General features: G+C 37.3%; 1 protein-coding gene across 1 annotated transcript in view; it reads right to left on the bottom strand.

The window, feature by feature from the left end:
• Nucleotides 1–237: 237 nt before the first annotated feature.
• IARS1 (isoleucyl-tRNA synthetase 1) overlaps nt 238–18007 on the bottom strand; it is a 109086-nt gene continuing 91316 nt past the window's right edge. The window contains exons 30-35 of the mRNA XM_074836618.1: nt 16673–16849; nt 12815–12926; nt 11694–11819; nt 6454–6597; nt 5315–5467; nt 238–857 (exon numbers count right to left, since the gene is read on the bottom strand). Coding sequence (XP_074692719.1) covers nt 775–857; nt 5315–5467; nt 6454–6597; nt 11694–11819; nt 12815–12926; nt 16673–16849 — 795 coding nt within the window. The 3' untranslated portion in view covers nt 238–774. The remainder of the gene's footprint in view (nt 858–5314; nt 5468–6453; nt 6598–11693; nt 11820–12814; nt 12927–16672; nt 16850–18007) is intronic.

The following is an 18007-nucleotide window of genomic DNA, read 5'->3' as shown; positions in this document are numbered from 1 at the left end:
CAATCTAAAGCTGTTTTTAAGTCTGAAACCAAAGCGAACAACCCTCCCCCAAAACCCTAATCAAACAAAACCCCCAAACCTGTTCAGTATCACAATCCAGTCAGCCACTGGCATTCAGTATGGACATTTTCAGGTTTCAAGTTTCTCCAGGTTTTCCTGATCTGTATGGTGTGCTAAGCGTTACCTTCTGTAGAAAATGTAAGGAAGCAAAATACTCTGAACTCAGGGAAACAAGAGTTTGGAGATGAAGCAAATTTATTGTTCCAAGTGTTGAAATTAGGGAGTATTTTAAATCAACAGCCACACACTTCATGAAGATCCAGCTAGTACGAATGAACAAATCCGGGTAACGCTTAAATAAGTTTCAAAGCTACTGTAACACGGTACATATATCATAGAGCCTTGTAGGTAACCCACGGTTTAGAAAATCAAAGATGCCCTCTGCATAAAGCACAGGCAGAGAACAGCATCACTGAGGTACTAGTCCCATTTCTTTCAGGCAAATTACTGCATAGATACCTAAGGTTAAGGAGTTCTGCCATTTTTCTGAACTGCTTTTACACTACCCTAAGATAACATAATGAAAATACATTGTATTTCAAACCAAAGAGCAGCATATTAGACGTGCACTGGTAGAAAACATCCTGTGTGCAATTCCAGGTGTTGAAAGTACCATACACAACTTGGATGTTAATCTAAAAGCATACTAGTTGAATTTGACTTCATTTTTTGTGGAAAAAAGTCTACATGGCCTTATTCATAAAAATGGAATTCTCAACATTCAGCTGTGGTGGGTATAACACAAACATACACAGTCTTCATGTTCAAGTTCTTCATGGAGACGTCCTTTGTGATCTCTGAACCAAGAAAAGAGAGAAACAGAACACAGTTAGTGCTCTTGCTTACAGGTGAAACTATGAACACTTTTTTTTTTTTCTCCTTTATTCAGACAGTTCTGCTGGTTCAATCAAAATGCAACTAGGACAGAAACTGCTCAACTCAAAACTCCCTCCTATTAAAGGAAGGGTCACCACATGTCAGGATTGCCACTGCAAGAGTAGAAGACAGTGTTCTAGGTTACAAAGTAAAATTTTTTTGAAAGCCTGCGTCAGCCCACAGCTCCCAGCTTCACATCCACACAGAATAATACCTAGTTCAGAAAATTATTTTATAATGCAATGACATGAAGTCAATATTAACAATACAACACAATGCACTGAAAACCAGAGCCCATTATAGACATTATGTAAGAATGGCCATACAGAGATCCATCTCCTCTAGCATCCCATCTCCAACAGAATATAAAACACATGTGTGAAGAACATGCATACATTAACTTGAGTTTTATACCCAAAGCAAGGACTGGAGTAGTGTCTGCTGAAAAACTGATGTTGCAATCTTGTTGAGTGTGCCTAAAGAATTTCATACCATACCAGTTCAATTCCTGAAGTCTTTTCATAGCTATATGCACACAGTTTGGGACAGTAATAGGATAAAGTCTCAGCCACAAACCTCTTTTAAGGATGTAGCGTATTTCCAGTAGGCTGATTCAGGGTTTATAATTATTTATGAAACACAAACGCAGAGTAATGGCACTTTGTGGCTACGTAAAAAGTCACCTGCAAAGCTGGTAAGAACTGGAAATCTCTGTCACTATGCTTGCCACCCTACAGAGCATTCTTGCCAAGAAGTTAGATGCTTGCTAGCTCAGTGCTTTCCAGCACCCGTCAGCTGTGGCAAGCTACCCCAATAACAGAGCAGATTGTTTGGAATACCGGGAGGAACGGCTTTGGAACAAAAGTAATCAGAATAACAAATATACCAGAGGTCTCTTTACTAAGAAACTTCCAAGTGGTAACCACAAACACATCCACTGAAACCAAAGCAAAAGAACATCGGGGGTTATGGTGTTACTCTGCACACCAGAATCCCTATAGACAACACAAGCAAATAAAAGACAATTTTAAATTTTAGCACTGGAGTCAGCACAAACGACAGTTTCATAACATTCAGAACGGCTGGGTATTTTTTCAGTGCAAACAATTTTGTAGTGTACTGCAGTGTATCCCAGAGCTGACGTCCGATATTCGCGCTGCTCTGACTTGGGCTCACCTCCAGCTGTGAGAGACCAAGGCAGCGCGGGTGGGGCGGGGGGAGCCAAGTCTGAAGTGCATCCATGGAGATAATGTAAAAGCAGCTTAGTTTTCAGTAACATGATGTCCAAGTGAAAACCGATTCTAGAAATGGCAGCCAGGAGTTGTGTTTCCATGTAACAGTATGCACACTCCTAACATTAAGGCCCCCATCTTTAGTGGAAAATATTTCAGTTTTAGACTGAGCAGATGCAGTCTGCATCCAAGTTTAAAGGCCATCTATTAATTAAAGAATTAAGAAGCCCTTATGGACCATGATGGTACAGTTTTTAAGGAGTTCTCTTCCAGCTTTAAGCAGCTGAATACCCATCTACACAGCTAAAAGAGTGGAGGCATAATCTAATTCAGCAATTAAAGCTTTATTCCCTCATTAACCTTCCTTCCCTCCCCATGAAAATGTTACATCAGTGTGTAGAAGAGTTATTTTGCTCTGCAGAAGCAGCCAAACTACGAACTTGGTCTCAAGTCTTTTTTTAATTATCTATTTTTAAAATCCTCAAAAACTAGGAACTACGTGAAGCTACTATTTTCAACAGTATTTAACACAAAAATTACTTTTAGAAATTGGAAACTTGATTTATCAACAAAATGTAAGGACATCCTCCTTTCTGTGCCAATTCCTTCAAAGGAAGGCTTTGAAGTTAGCACATTAAGAAGTATTGCCTTCATCCCGAATGTGTCTCTGAATCAGCTACCTATAACTCCTCTTTCCATCTCATGAATAAGCAACGATCACCACTCTGACATTTATTTATAGAATGTTTTTCCAATATTACAAAGGGGGGTGAAAAGCACATTTGTTTCTGAAAAGTTGGCAAGCTTTTGTACAACAGGCAGCAGATGCCCAACTGCCTGTACCTGAGAACATTTATAAAAATAATGTTTTCAGAACCGATAGCTCATTTTCTACCAAGTGATTTAATTTTCTTTTTATAAAACAGGCATCAGTCTTCCAATTCATGGGTCATTTTCATCAAATGTTTCAAATTGGTAACAGGAAATAATTTTTTATTTTTAGAATAAACCATAAAAAGAACCCACTCAAGAGACTGAACTTTTTTTGTTTTGAAGGTAAGACCTTGAAATATATTGATAAAAAGATGAAAAGGGGATTAGATTACAAAGCTGCAACAATACACAAACATTAATGACCTAATGTTTTCCAGAGGCATCAAAATATTTGTTTTATATGCAGCACTTATTTATCATATAAAGAGATCTGAAGATAAAGTACACCCATGTCAGTGTTTATATGATTAAAAAAGTTATTAAGAGAGCTGCACAGTGAGAATTAAATCTGAGATAGCAGCAGCATAGCTAACTGGCATAAGCATGTTAGCTACACAAATACACCTCCAGGACCAAGTCCTCTACGTTCTGAGTCTAAAAAAGACCAAATTAGTTGGTTTAGCCTTTGAAGAGTTATCAAATCTCATCTTTCACATCATAGTGAATTGTCACTTTATACACTTAAAGTTCAAATACTTCTGGAGAATTCATACAACAAATATGTTAAAGCAATTCAGCTGATTTCCCTTTTAGGTAAAGGTATTCTAAAAATCCTTACTTAAGCTGAGACTTTAAGGCTATACATTTTCCTGCTTTGTCAGTTACTTCCCTCTTTCAAAGCTCAAAAGTTTTCTACGATAGTTATTTTAGTATCTTAACTAAATCATATGCTGCTGTGAGCCCCTTTTGCCCTGTAACAGTGATAGAAACCAAAAAAGAAGTGTGTAGAACATCAGTTGCTCCTGAGTGGCTAAATCCCTAGTCAGCAAGGTTTCACACATAAATATATCTTTTGTTTATGCAAATGAAGTGTAGTTGATATACTTGGGTCCTACACCTTGTTCTGTTTCTAAACACTACATCTCCAGTTCTCTCTGTTTGTTAACACCATTCAGCACATTATTTTTAGCACTAACTCAAACTATCACTAGAAAGTCTCATCAACATTTGAGATCATCTTATTTAGAAAAATGGTTGTTCAATGAACAGAGTTCAGGTCACATGAAATAAAAAAGCAACTAAAAATCCACAACAGAAAAACCCCACACCTTACTTGCTTTGATTCTAATCTATCCTACTTGCATCCCTTCAACCCAGTGGATAGCCAAGTGGTCCCAGTTTAGCCAGCTACACTAGCGTGCTGCACTCCTCCTCCCCCCATCAGCTGGCAGGCACCTCCCGAGGAAATTCATTCCATCCTAGGATTAGATAACTGCTTTAACCAAGATGTCTAACTTCCAGACAGGTAACCTAACATGTGGTAAGTCAAGGTTAAGTGTCATGTGTCCCTCCCCAACAGCTTGTAAATCATGCCACTGTGATAAACTGGAGACAGAATCCTTTGCATCATTGCAATTGAAGAGCTGAATTTTCCTGAACACACAGAAATACCTGGGGTTTTTACCATATAGTTTCCAGTCCATTCTTCCTGTCAAATAAAGTCCCAAATCCTTCTCAGTTCCAACTTTTTAGCACTACAGGTGGCTTCATCTTTAGTCTTATCTTTCTTATGAATCAGAGATTTTTGTTTCTAAGCCTCACCATCTGTCCGTGGTTTTGGAAGATTCTTTAACATTTCGGATACGTGACTATGTGATAAAGCTTCCTACCTCCCAGGTATTCTGAATGAATTGCAGCTGCCATACCCTACCAACTCTGTCCTACTCACACAACTCTAAAATAGATCCGATACTCTCTTCCACCCACTCCCATTCTCCAAAAGGAAGGGAAGAAAAAAAAAAAATCTGCAACAATATGAATCTTAGAGGAACAATTTGAACAGGTTCTTAAAATATTCACACTTCAGACTCATTCACTTCTAAGAGGAGATTCACTCTCTCTGCTTAGTCACAGCAGCATGTAGCTACCGTTTCCATTGCTGACTGACCTTTCTATTTCAAAAGGAAGAAACGTGTACAGAACTTATCTTGGCCCATTTCATCAAGGGAATGCATTAGAGCTTTGAATTTCTAAATGTGTATGTGTGCTTAAAGGATTTCATTAAATAAATATTGAATTACTGGGCAAAATTAGAAACCAATGTGTAAATAGCGTGCATTTAGTAATTAAACCAGACCTCAGGCTACATTAGCTGCTCCTCAACAAAAATTTCCAAGTATCCTTGGACAAGCAAACCCTAAGTTTGTGCTTACCCTGAGTTTGTGCTTCATCTAGGAACAATTTTAGCCTCCTGCTTCTGAGCCCAAAAACTTTTGCCGTTTCATGCAGAAGACCTTGGTACGTTAATCCATTCTGGCCAACAGGGTTTTCCATTAGCAGAGTTCCCACTGTTCCTTTCTGACATTCTGAAAAAGATCAACAGTTGAATCACTATCGGTGAGGAATGATACTATTTCATTTATCTTGGTAAATTGAAATTTTACAATTTCTTCTACCATTTCATCTCTAGTTCTTCATAGTGCTGAGTAATTACCAATACCAACCTACTCACAGGTATTCACTAAATAAGTTCATGAATTTTAGAATCAGAAGTATCAGTGATTATTAACAGCTTGCCAACCAAAAGAAAACTTCGCAGAATTCTTTACATGGGGGTCAACAGGATAACCTAGAGACTGGGAAATATGAAATATTTCAACATGATACACAAACCACTAAGAACTGCAGAAGCTCACAAAGGACCTTCTGATGATCAAATCTGCACTTAAAAATACATTTTTGCTCCAAGTAGTTTCCCCATAGTGTCAGTAAGACTCCACACAGACAGTCCAGAAAAGACTCATACCATGGCAGAGATTAAGAGCAAGTTACGAACAACATCTCGGTTCCAACGTGAGGTTTCAGAGCAGAAGTTAGAAGATTAGCAGCTGTGAAACAGAATTACATACACATATCTATACTCCAAATCAGGTTAATAATACAATTCATTTGGCTTCTAAGTAGCACTAAGAAATGTTTCACAGGCTGTTTACCATGTCTTGGTAAAGAGCTAGCTCCTCCTTCATTTTGGTCAGTTTTAAACTCAGCCTTTTAAAAATAAGCTGCACAGGTGAGCTGATGGTCAGAAATAGGAAAACAATGCTGAAGGGCTCATGTTTAAATGCTGTCCCTTATCTCAAACTGGCTCTCCTTTTTCTTTTATGAAAAGAGGGAGGAAAGTTAAACGTAAACAGTGTGTTTATTAGAAAGCAAATACTAGGAAAAAATAAACAAAATCACCATCTACCAATGAAAACATATGTACTTATCTTCATCAGTAAGCGACGGTGTCCAAAATTCATATCACAAAAAGCTCAGCCTGTAAATGAGGAGAGATCAGTATCCTACACACCTTGTGGTTTTGCATTCATTAACTGCAAGTTGATATATTGGCAGAGCAGAGCATCAGGAGAGTTGATCAGAGCAGGTGCTGACCCTGTTGTCACATGTAGAGTCTTTCCGCTGAGACTCAGCAAGTCAGTTTTGTTTATCAGTTCTGAAAAAGAAAATGAGACCAGTCAGGCCATTACAGGGAAGCCGAGGTCCAGTTCTCACTCGATTAGCTGACAATGAGCCTTTCTCACTACTGATTTCACTGTGGAAGCCTTTCCCTCTTCACAACTCCTTCCTCAAGAACGAGCATTTCTCCATTTTGAAAAGTGGAATTTGTGCAGAAATATTTTGGGTTTTTAACACCACAGAGTACTTTGCTATGGAAATTAGCTCCTATGTAACATTTCTTATGCACATAAATATACAACGTGATTATCTATGCAATAAAAATAATTAAATAATTTAAAACAAGCCAGAAATTATTCACTTAAACCAACCATTTCTATCTCATTAAATTACGACCCATAATCTTTGCCTGTACCCTGACTTCCCTAGCTGAAGCAGCACTGGATATGTGTTACTATGCAACATCAGGACACTCCCCTCATTAAACTCCAGATGACAATAAACATAGAATCAGTGGCTGGTTAGCTCATGAATAATGCCCTCTGCATTAATATTTGTGTTTAGTTTCAACAACAGCTGATGATTCAGCCGATTACTCCCGCCATACATATTTAGAAAATGGTGGAAGATCAGACCCAAAATAGAACCCATGCATCAAAGGATTTTAGAAGTACTATCAGCACACTGAAAGCACTCAGATGAGAAGCTAATGAGGTTTCTGTGAGGCAAATGAAATATGCAGGGCTGCCTCTGCACTGTCTACATGAGCCTGTCTACCACAGAGGTAAAAAAAAAAAGCTGCTGATAGCCACAACATTGAAGACACAGAGCAATAACATCACTCTCTGCTACAAAGTTTTTGCAGCTACAAAAGAACCCCAAAGACCAAATCCAAGAAGAATTAATAAATTTAATTTCTTGTAAGAATTGTGTGTTGCCTGTACATATGGAACAGGCACATCTATCACCTCTTTCCAACAAGTTTTCATCCTGTATAAGCCCTGTTCTGTTCGCATGTCACAGACCCTAAGCTTTACAATACTTATTTTTCGTTAGTTCATCTGAATGAATTTCACAGGGGCAAAAGTGGCACTTTTCCAGCAATGTTTACCAATTTAAAAATTAAAAACCAAAAAACCCAAACCAATTAAAAAAAAAAAAGAAAAAAAGCAAACCCAAAACAAAATCCCCAAAGCGATGAAAAGTAATCACAGGCTACAAGCTCTCAAAATTTTGCCAACTGCCACAGAACCTCAAAGCACGATGCACTGTGGAAGGCTTATGAGACTGCCCTAAGGAAGAATGAAGACCTCAGGCTGCATCTAAGATTCTAAAGTGGTATCTTCTAAAAAATCAAATTTATATTTATAATTTTTTAGATATATATACACACACACACACATATATAAAAAGCTTTAAGGAAAAAGGCAAAGCTTCATTGCTGCTTCTAAAATTCAGTTTTCAAGAATGAAGATTTTAGGATGATGGTGGCCATCCGCCAGCTACCCAAGCACTTCTCTGGTATGTCTGAGCTGCAAGGCACACGCTCAAGCACAGGAGGGGTTTTACTTACAGAAAAGCAAGAAAATGACTAAATTAACAAGTGGAAAGGAATTAACAAGATCTCATCAGATGGAAAGGGAATCCACAGCAGGTTTTCCCTAGCACAACCCTAAAGCAGCATTGCTTGCCATTTATGTACAACCCATGGGTCACGGGTAGGAGCCAGCACCGGTGGGCAGGGTGCTCTGCAGAGCAAGAAACACGCAGCCCAAGGAACTGGGAGTTGGACATTGCCCAGCTGCTGGGATCTGTGCAGATCTATGCAGGGCAGCAGGGCGTGAGCTACAGTAATGGTGATTTGCGTATTTAACAAATCTAGCATTTTGCATTACAAGACCACTGACATTTCCACAAGGATGAGCTCATGTACAGTGCTGTCAATGGAGTCAGTTCATATGACCCTCTAATAAGAGCAAGAAAAAGGGGATCATTTTTTCGTATCTACTACTACACTTGAAAACAAGCAGATATTACAAGTGCTCATCAATATTAAAAGCACTTTTAAAGTCAGTTCTCCCTGTAGCTGAGATTTAAGTGGCAATGCTCTCCTAAGGTGTCTTACAGCCTCATGGATTTTTAAAAATTAAATATTAAAACGAAAATATTTTTGTATTCTTGTTCAGAAAACAGTGCTCAGAGTAGAATTTAAAAAAAAAAAAGTTAGGCATCTGAAAATCATGAAGATGAAATAAGACAGACTAAAAAGTTTGTAAGAGGATTTTTGCCTCACCTGTCCTTCCTCCCCTTTTTTAAGCCCTACGTGATTTACAGCTTCATTTATTCCCATAAGGATAAACAAATTGAAGTTTTTTTTAAATAGGTCTTTTTCAATATGGGCTACTTCCATAAAAGCCAAGTGCCAAGTCAAAAAGCATTCCCAATAAGAAGTTCAGAAAGTTTTCAGCTTTTCAGCAATCTAGAGCAAAAAGAACATCCCTTACGTTAAAAAAAATTAATCATTGAAGAAGAGACAAATTCTATTCTCAGTTTTTGAAGGTCAGTACCAATCCCAGAGCCTTACTCAGTGTTTGTATTTTGAGTGACTGCACATTGAAACACTGTTGGGGAGGAAATGTTTATGCCATTATTTCAATGTTGCACTGAAAAACAGGGACATGACATATTTTAGACTGTCTTAATGCAACAACTGCCTGATTTTGTGCCATTATGCAACCCTAAGTAAATCTTCATTACAATTAGAAAACAAGATAATAAATTACTGCAAGTAGAGTGGACAGCCCTAAAAACCACAGGAAGGAAAATAAGGAGCCAGAAATATGGTTTTACTGGGTCACAATTTTATTAACACACAGAGGAACAATTCAGCAACAATTTGTCTGGAGTGCGTGACCCTTCTTTGCCATTCCTCTCAGAGCAGCTGATACCAACCCCCTGCCTCACCTAAAGAGACCCTGGAATCACCATTAGGCCTCACCTAAAGAGACCTGTGGGAAGGTTGGGCAGATAAAGCAAAGAGATTGTATCCAAAGCAAACACCTGGAATTTCGGTTCTATCCTCTAGCATCTTTACCAGCTACTTTCTTTGTACATGCCTTCAACCCTGACTCCTCAGGGAGCCATATCTTCTGCTGATCAATATTTATTTGAGATCTCTGCCAAACTGCAACAAAAGTGAATTTGATAACCTAATCTTTCAAAGGGAATCTCCATGTTGTTCATAAGCGGGCAGCGAAAAACACTTACAAAGAGTGAAAGTTTAAAATCACCACGACAAGATGGGAAGTCCCCAAATGATACCTATGGAGCAAAAGCAACATGGAAAGGAAAGAAATAAAACCTCTGTTACGACAGCAGAAAAGAACCTTTGAGGAAAAGCAAAGGTTTAGATTTTCTTTACCACTTCCTTCAGGAATTCAGCATTAATAGATTTATGCTGCATCATTTTGTCCTGTTAGTGGCAGAAAACAAATGAAATAAGGAGTCAAACTCCTTATAATCTTACTTAGATGAGAGTTTCTCAACTGTTCTTGGCCTTTTGCGGGTCATCTCTTAGTATCTGTGATGGTAATGAACTGCACGAGTACATACCCACCTCTGTAGGCACATACCACACTGCTATGAAGCATATCACTACTATTTGGAAAAGGATTTCAAGGAAAACTATTTTCTCCTTTAAAACATAACTGAAACTTGAGGAAGATACTGAGGGATCCAAAATTTCCTATAAACCACCTATAACTAAAAGCAAAGAATAATAATTTGTATGATAGAACTATTCAGTTCAGCTGAGCACAACTTGGGAAAGAGGTTTTATCGCAGTAAGATTACATCAGATATGAAACCCCCCAAAACACTCTTCTAGAAATACTTTCAGGAAAAGACAAGCAAGAAAACTAAAGATGTAGAGATGGTAGCAGTAACATGACAGACACAAGTAAGACTATACCCCTACTGATGTCATAGGGAGACATAAACTGGTGATCCCTGGCAGTCCTGTGGACACCCCAAAACAGCCTTTCACAACAGTCAGTTAAAGTATCTCCCCCTTAGATGTTGCTTCAGTAATATTTCTATGAAAATACACTAGCAATAGTTTCTGTAGGTGTCCAATTACCATTTTTGCAGTATTTTATCATTTCTTTGTCACTCATTTTAGACTTAAGATGAATGGTGTGGAAACAGACAAAGTTTGAACACCAAGATGTGCCTGTAAATAACACCAAGAACAGACAAAGAGTTTACTGCCACTGTTGAAACATCTCTAAAGTCATATCACAGCATGGCCACTGTTAAGTACTCTACTTCCTGTGTTTCTTCACTAAAGCACTTCGTGATTAGTGTAATCCTGTTCTCAGTGTGCTGATTTTTAAGTTGTAACTTTTTCTGATGTATTGAAATACTATACATAATGCAATAATGAAAAACAGCAACTTCATCTCAGGGGAGAGGATGCCAGTGTGCTGGTAGGGTCTCACAGTCACTAATTGCAACATCTTTCACAATGTTTTCCTTTTCTGTTTCAACTATATTATCTTTGTAATGAACCAAACTGTGATATAGCCTGTAAGTCTATGTGTAATCCATAGAAGATATTTTACATTCTCATGCCTTAGCAGAGGCAAAGTTCAAGCTGCAAAAATATTCGATAGATCCTTCTGAGATCCTCAAGTTTCTCCAGGGTGAAAAAGTAACATTTTTTCCTCTACATATAGCAGTTTGCATTCAATTTAAGTTCGCACTCTGCCTACTGAGACATTAGGGAAAAAAGCATGCCAAAGCTGATGGCAGCTCGCCATCAATATATAGCACAGCCTGGACCCAATGGAAACGCTTTCTGAAATAAATCAGATTTTGTCCTGATGAGAACTGCAATGGAAATAAGATAACAGAAGAGATGAGCATCATTTAGCAGCAGCTTTTGGAAACATTTTATGAGATTGTTTTTATAGTCACATCAAACTAAGTACTATAAAATAGAATATTTCCTTATGCATTTTCTTGTCAATTTTGTATATATATAGAAAAATTATACAGTAAATAATTATACAGTAAATAACTCCTAGCTGCTGCTAGAAAGACTTTCAATTTTCCTTGTCATACTCCATTTACCTGTTTTTCCATTAAAAACTGTCAGTTTTGAATTTTTAAGGCCAAAAATGCAGGAGACAGCATCTACAAGTCCAGTGAAGTTCAAGGTATTATCTCCTTTTGGATTTTCCAGCAGCAACACACCATCTAAAACCAAAATTATGAAATTAAAATGCAGTTTGGAAGCAACATCCATGTTTCAATGATTTTCTAATGACTTTTTCTAATTACTTCCAGTGAGTTTCTCAGCTAACTTAAAACTGGCAACACTGCATCTTCCAGAAATTTTCTTAGTAAGAAAGGAAAAAAAGAAAGAAAACAGGGAAATGGACTCAAGTGTACTTCAGATTTAGAGTACAGAAGTTATATTTGTTTTTATTAACAAAGCAATCAAATTTTTATGTCACTGAATTATAATCCAGTATTATATTGATTAAAAACTGACAGACTGCATGCCCTCTGAGATGTTCACCAGCTTATATAGCTACGGTCATTATTATTCAGTAAGCAGCTTTGTAAACACATTAAACACGGCACTTAGTTTGACACACAAACTGCAAACACATGTAGGAAAAAAAAAAATCTCAGAGAGCACATTTAGTTTTCTCTCCTTTTTTATCTATAACTTAACCTTCTAATACTTGTAACAATATCACTGCACTCATCTTTTCATTATCCAAGACAGTCATCATATTCTCTAGTTTTAAGTATTCTTTTCAGCTCTATACTCAACATCGAAGTTTTTCAAAAGCAGTATCTCCTCCACATAAAGGCATCACCTACATTTACAGTACTACGTCAAGAATTAAAAATTCTCAAGGTATGCACTCTGAGCGTGGGTGAACACACACAAAAGTACACACATCCTCCACACTCTATATAGACATTCACATACAAACCCTTCTGCAGAATATAAATAATTCATGTGCACACCTGAGTATTTACTTCAGGTCCACATCAGAAGACATCATGGACAACACGTGGTTTTGCTTTTAAACTTATTTTCAATAATTATTTAAAGTTACTATGGGAAGGGAGTTTGCACCATCTTGCAAACAAATTCATGGCTCCAACATTCATCACAGTTTTGCAAACAAACTTTTAACACCACCAGTGACAAATCAAACCCAGTACGTTCCTACCTTGCTCTGTCCCATTAACACAAACTCTGAGGTTGACGTAGGCACAGGCTGGACCAACACACTGACACAAACCACCTCTGACAAGTGTAATTTCTAGCTCTGATCCCTTCAGCTGAAGAAAGAGGAGTATTATGATTATTTGAATATTGTTTTATTAAACAAACTCAACAAAACATTCTCCTTAAATAAACAACATTAAGATCTTGTCTTGTTATACTAAACATGACTTACAATAAAATAGCAACGTTTGTCACATCTTCCTTCAGAGACAGAATGCTTCAAATACAAATTTGTCTTTAATATATGCTAAAGATAAGCAGCATTTAACACATAAGAAAAACAGAGTGGAATAAACAGCCTAATTTTCACAAGTGATGAGCAGTGATGACAGTCTCCCAAAATATAATCCAAAAGTGAATATAGTTGAGAGGAACACTCTTCCAGAGGTAATTCAAAGTATCTGAAGACAGGACCATGCTCTCAGTCACCGCCTGGAGAAGCCTTCATCCGTCTCCAGGGGGCTACCGAGAACAACCAGGGGTAGCAGTTGCCTTGCTATCAAGCCAGCCTTTGAGAGTATCTCCCCATGAGCTATTAGTGAATCAATTAAAACTTGAAACACTCCATCAAAAAATAGAACATCCATCTTCCTGTGCAAATGAGAGACAGGATGAAGAGACTTGAGAATCTGCAGCAATACTACAGAAAGAGACTTATTTTTCAGAGGCCTTAAACCACAGCTTTAAGACTACGCTTTTTCTAAGCACGGGTCTCTTCCTGAACTAAGTACGGGCTGGAATTACTCCTGCGCCTACACCAACTTTCATGAGAATCACACTTTAAAAGATCTCTTAATTAAAATTTTTAATTAAACAAATATAATCTAGAAATCACTTACATGAACAGCTAGTACTAAGAAGCTATTCAAGCCAACTTTTTTGTAAATTTAGAGATGGTCTTTGGTAAGAGTCACAGTCCAAAGGGTGAGCAGACAAACTTGGAAGTGCCACGCTTTACTGAGCTCCTAATTACCAAGTAGGGAAAGATACTTAGGGAGCAGCAAATCTCATTTCGTGTTTATCCATTATAACACCAATTAGAAATTCATTTTTCAAATAGCTGCTTTTCCGTCCCAGTATTTTCTGAGCAACTGCTGATTTTTTTTATTGTTGTCTCAGAGCAGGTCTTTGGGGGAGGAGTTCATAATTAAGGCCTTGTATCAAAAATTGATCCACAATAATTGCACAGAAATAATGATCCTGAATGTAATCAAAACACTTGTAGAGAAGATAGACTGCATTTCATTTTTGTCTCAGTCTTCACATATATTCAACATCATGAAGACTTCTGTTATTGCTTATAATAACTTCCAGAAATTTGGTGCAATGATCCTGTAGCAGTTAACTTATGCACTCATGTGTGGAATTACACACTTTGTTCTTTTAACTTGCATCTGCTTTTATAGCTGCAAGTGTGTAACGGTCACCGAAGCATTTCCCATGTCAGTACTGCCCACCAGTGCTGTCCATATCAGCCCTCACCAACAGAAGACAGTTGATGCACAACTCAATCTGAATTCACATCTTCATAGTCTTTATGCCTGAAACTGCTCGTGCAAAATGCAATGCACTTAATGACTAACAAAGACAACTAACCGTAGCCATGGCTGATGCACCACACTGCAAATTCATTGCACACAGCTGCAGCTATCAACTCTCCACAAAGGGCCAAACTTCTGCACTGAAAGGATTTCTAAAAAGAGCTTTTTCATTTCAGATGTTTTTATTCACTGCTCTTAATGCGACAAGCTAGTTGCAGCAGAACAGAGTCAAACATCTGCTCCAAGCAATCCATCTCTGCAGTCCCAGGAAGTGAGACTTCCAAGGAAGACTTTGAAGTTGCACTAAAATCTCAGTCATCTGTTTCTCTCTGCAACCTCTATTTTAAAGTCTAAGTGTGTGACTAACAATTCAGAGGCACATCAAGTCTGTAAGCACAGTAACCATCTAAATGTGCAGAAGACAACCCACGCAGCAAAGACCACAGATTGACTCTGTAGGGAGGTACTTCATGGTGATTGAGACTCCGTAAAGTAAAATAATAATAAACAACTCTGTATTTACTTACAAAGTTTTTCTTTGCCTCCATTTACTGTATGTAAACTGTATAGCTTTGGTACAAGAACTTGCAGTAAGTCCCTGATAATGGTTTTGTTTGAAAAAACGTCTCTGCCCAAGACTTTAAACTGAGAGGGAGGCACTCTCTGCAGTATGACCAGTACAAGAGGATTACATTTCTATAGACGTAATCATCAATTGCAAAAGCCACAGAACTGTCAGTCATATATACAGTGTTATTTGAGTTAAAATTTTTTTATGTTTTCCCAGTCTGAAATCTGACATTTGTGCAAACGCATAGCCTGACCCACAAACCTCCTACCTCCGGTTTACACGCTAGCTCATCATTTCCAAAACTGAGCGATGTCTGGTTTTTGCTGACATCCAGACAACAGCTATCAATTATATCCGTAATATCCAGCACCTCCGTCAGGGCAAGATTTCATCTTTATGTAGACAGCATTATTTAAAACTAATCCAACAGACTCCTCTTTCATCTTACCACGTTTTTCATCACTAGAGTCTGCTAAATTAAGATTTAGAAAACAGAAAAACAATAGTGGAGGGGAAACCATACTTGAAAGCTTTCACAGAAAGGCACAGTGACAACATTAAAGCTCATGTATTGGGAAATTTCAGAGGTGGGCAGTGAGACAAGTGTTACCCAGCACTATACTACTTTTTTCCCAGCTGCTTTTACATTCTAATTCAGATTTGATGATGATTTAACATCAAACTGTCCATCAGCAGTATCCCAATCAAACAAGTACTTAGAAGAAAGAGCAAGATATTTTCACTTATTTCTCAACCACAATATTCTCTACTTTTATGTAGTGTTTTTTTCTTTGCTGGTCAGTAGATAAAACTAACAGTTTTGAAAAAGGCCAAACAGAGCTTTGTTTCAAATCTGTACAACTTTAGAAGTGTAATTAATAAGTATAAAATATTTACTTTACACACACTGTTAAGATGGATAAAGTATGCGCTTTCCTTTCAGCTATTCTCAGACCCACCAGCCATTCTGTAAATCAAATTTTAAGGTTGATATATCCTAAGTTCTTGTCTTTCTGGTCTATCAAGACATTTAGATCAAAGGATCCTTTATCCACAATTCTGCTAGGAATGCCTTTTGAACATAGTAAGTTTGAATAAAACCACGGCAAAAGCATTCTCAAAACATGTCAGAAGAAACATTCAAAGAAAACAAAGGTAACCGTTCAAATCTGCTGCTGAAAGAACAAGCAATCTGCGAAACTGCATTGTTACAAAAGACTGAACTTCAGCAACACGGGAAAAAAAACCAAGCATCCTCAAACATTAATAACTGAAGTTGGTCTTAAGCCAAAAGGCAAAATTTAGCCTCGAAGGAGAACGTTTCTAATACAAAAGCATATTAACTTAAAGAAATCAGAGCCCTTTTTTTTTTTGCTGTCTAAACAATGTACTAAGCCAAGTACAAATAATTATGTGTATTAAGCTTACACGAACAACTACCCAAGGTACTTATTTTGGTACCTAAGTGGCTTCATTTTCAAAAATACTACATAAAATACCGAACTATTTTATTTTTTAAAGCCAGACCCAGTACAAAGACTAATATGGAAATTTATAAATATGAAACAACATCCACTATATCCCACAAATAAATATTGACATACAATTTTTCTGCAATTAAAGTACTTTGTTCAGTTAAGAGCAGATAACAAAATGAACTAAGCAGTCAATGCTTTTTCCTTCTTACTTGGGTTGTTTCCTGGATGAGAACTTCTTTTGAGGTAGGCACCGGGTAAGGCTTCAGGGCAGCCTTTATTGTTGCAAAAATGAAATCCGTATGTTCCTTAATAACAGTATCCAGGTAGTCACCTTCTGGATGTGATCTGTAGTACACTGTAATCTCATCCGTAGGAACCAAATTGCGCTGTAGGATACACCAAATACACTATTGGTGACAGCAAGATGACTTTCACAGACACAAACTAAAAGAAGAATACTTAAGTTAAAGAAAAAAGTATATTTGAGAGATATTTATCAGACATTTGTTAAAAGTTTCCACCAAAGATTTAAACAATTCTTCTGACAGAAGGGCAAGAAAGAGGCTGGAAACATGGTGAGTTTTTCTTCAAAAGAGAATGACCAAATGGTGTACCTTACTCAAAATCTCTCACTTCCAAATTCATTTACCGACTCACCCCCTTAGTGAGCTGAAAGTCTACCAAATTTATTTAAAAACTTTTCCTGATGTACGAGAATTTTACTAGCATTTACATATTCCGTTAGCCTGAAATTAAACCCTTGGCTCTTTACTGAGCAATTGCTCAATCAGCAACATTTTCTTAACACCCAACAGCCTCCAAGACATTTGGAAGGTGGTAGGTAACCAGACTTCTAAGTTTTCACCTTAGTTCTGTCACATCTCACATACTAACATATACTTCAGGAAAAAAGCAATTAATTTGAATGGTATGCTTATTAAAGCTGAATTAGAGGAAAATTGTGCTTTAGTAAGAAAATGGTTTCAAGGAAACAAAATAGCAGCATCAAGAAAACTTCATTTCTAAAATCTGCTAAAAATAACGACTACCCTAATGCCAGTAATAGTCACTGTGGATCCAGAAACTGTGTTTTTTATTACGTGTACACTTTTACAACAGGAGTGGGAATGAAAGAATGACAGAATAAATGCAAATTAGCATCATGTTAATTATGAAGCAAGATTAAGTATTCTGATATTCATTTAAGTGAGAATAAATATGGCCTTATGTTATTACAGAAGTAAATTCAAATCATCCAGTAACTTAGGAGAGAGTTTTCTTTTCAAGGCCACATTCCTGTTTTTATTTTATACAGAAATAAATCTACACAGGCTTTTTTATATATATTGTGCATATATATACACAACTATTTTAGTACAAATTTGTCATTTTTCAGTCTTATACTGAAGATTCATGCAGTCTTAATTGTACAGATAACTTTTCCCAAAAACATGTCCCATGAAAGTTTTCTCTACACATCATTTAGAGCTCTTGCAGGACTTCCTCAGGCATAAGTCTGAAAAAGATACAAGTTCTAGTGCACT

This window comes from Strix aluco, chromosome 11, assembly GCF_031877795.1.
Source record: "Strix aluco isolate bStrAlu1 chromosome 11, bStrAlu1.hap1, whole genome shotgun sequence".
Lineage (NCBI taxonomy): Eukaryota > Metazoa > Chordata > Aves > Strigiformes > Strigidae > Strix > Strix aluco.
This window is presented reverse-complemented; position numbering and strand designations above follow the sequence as displayed.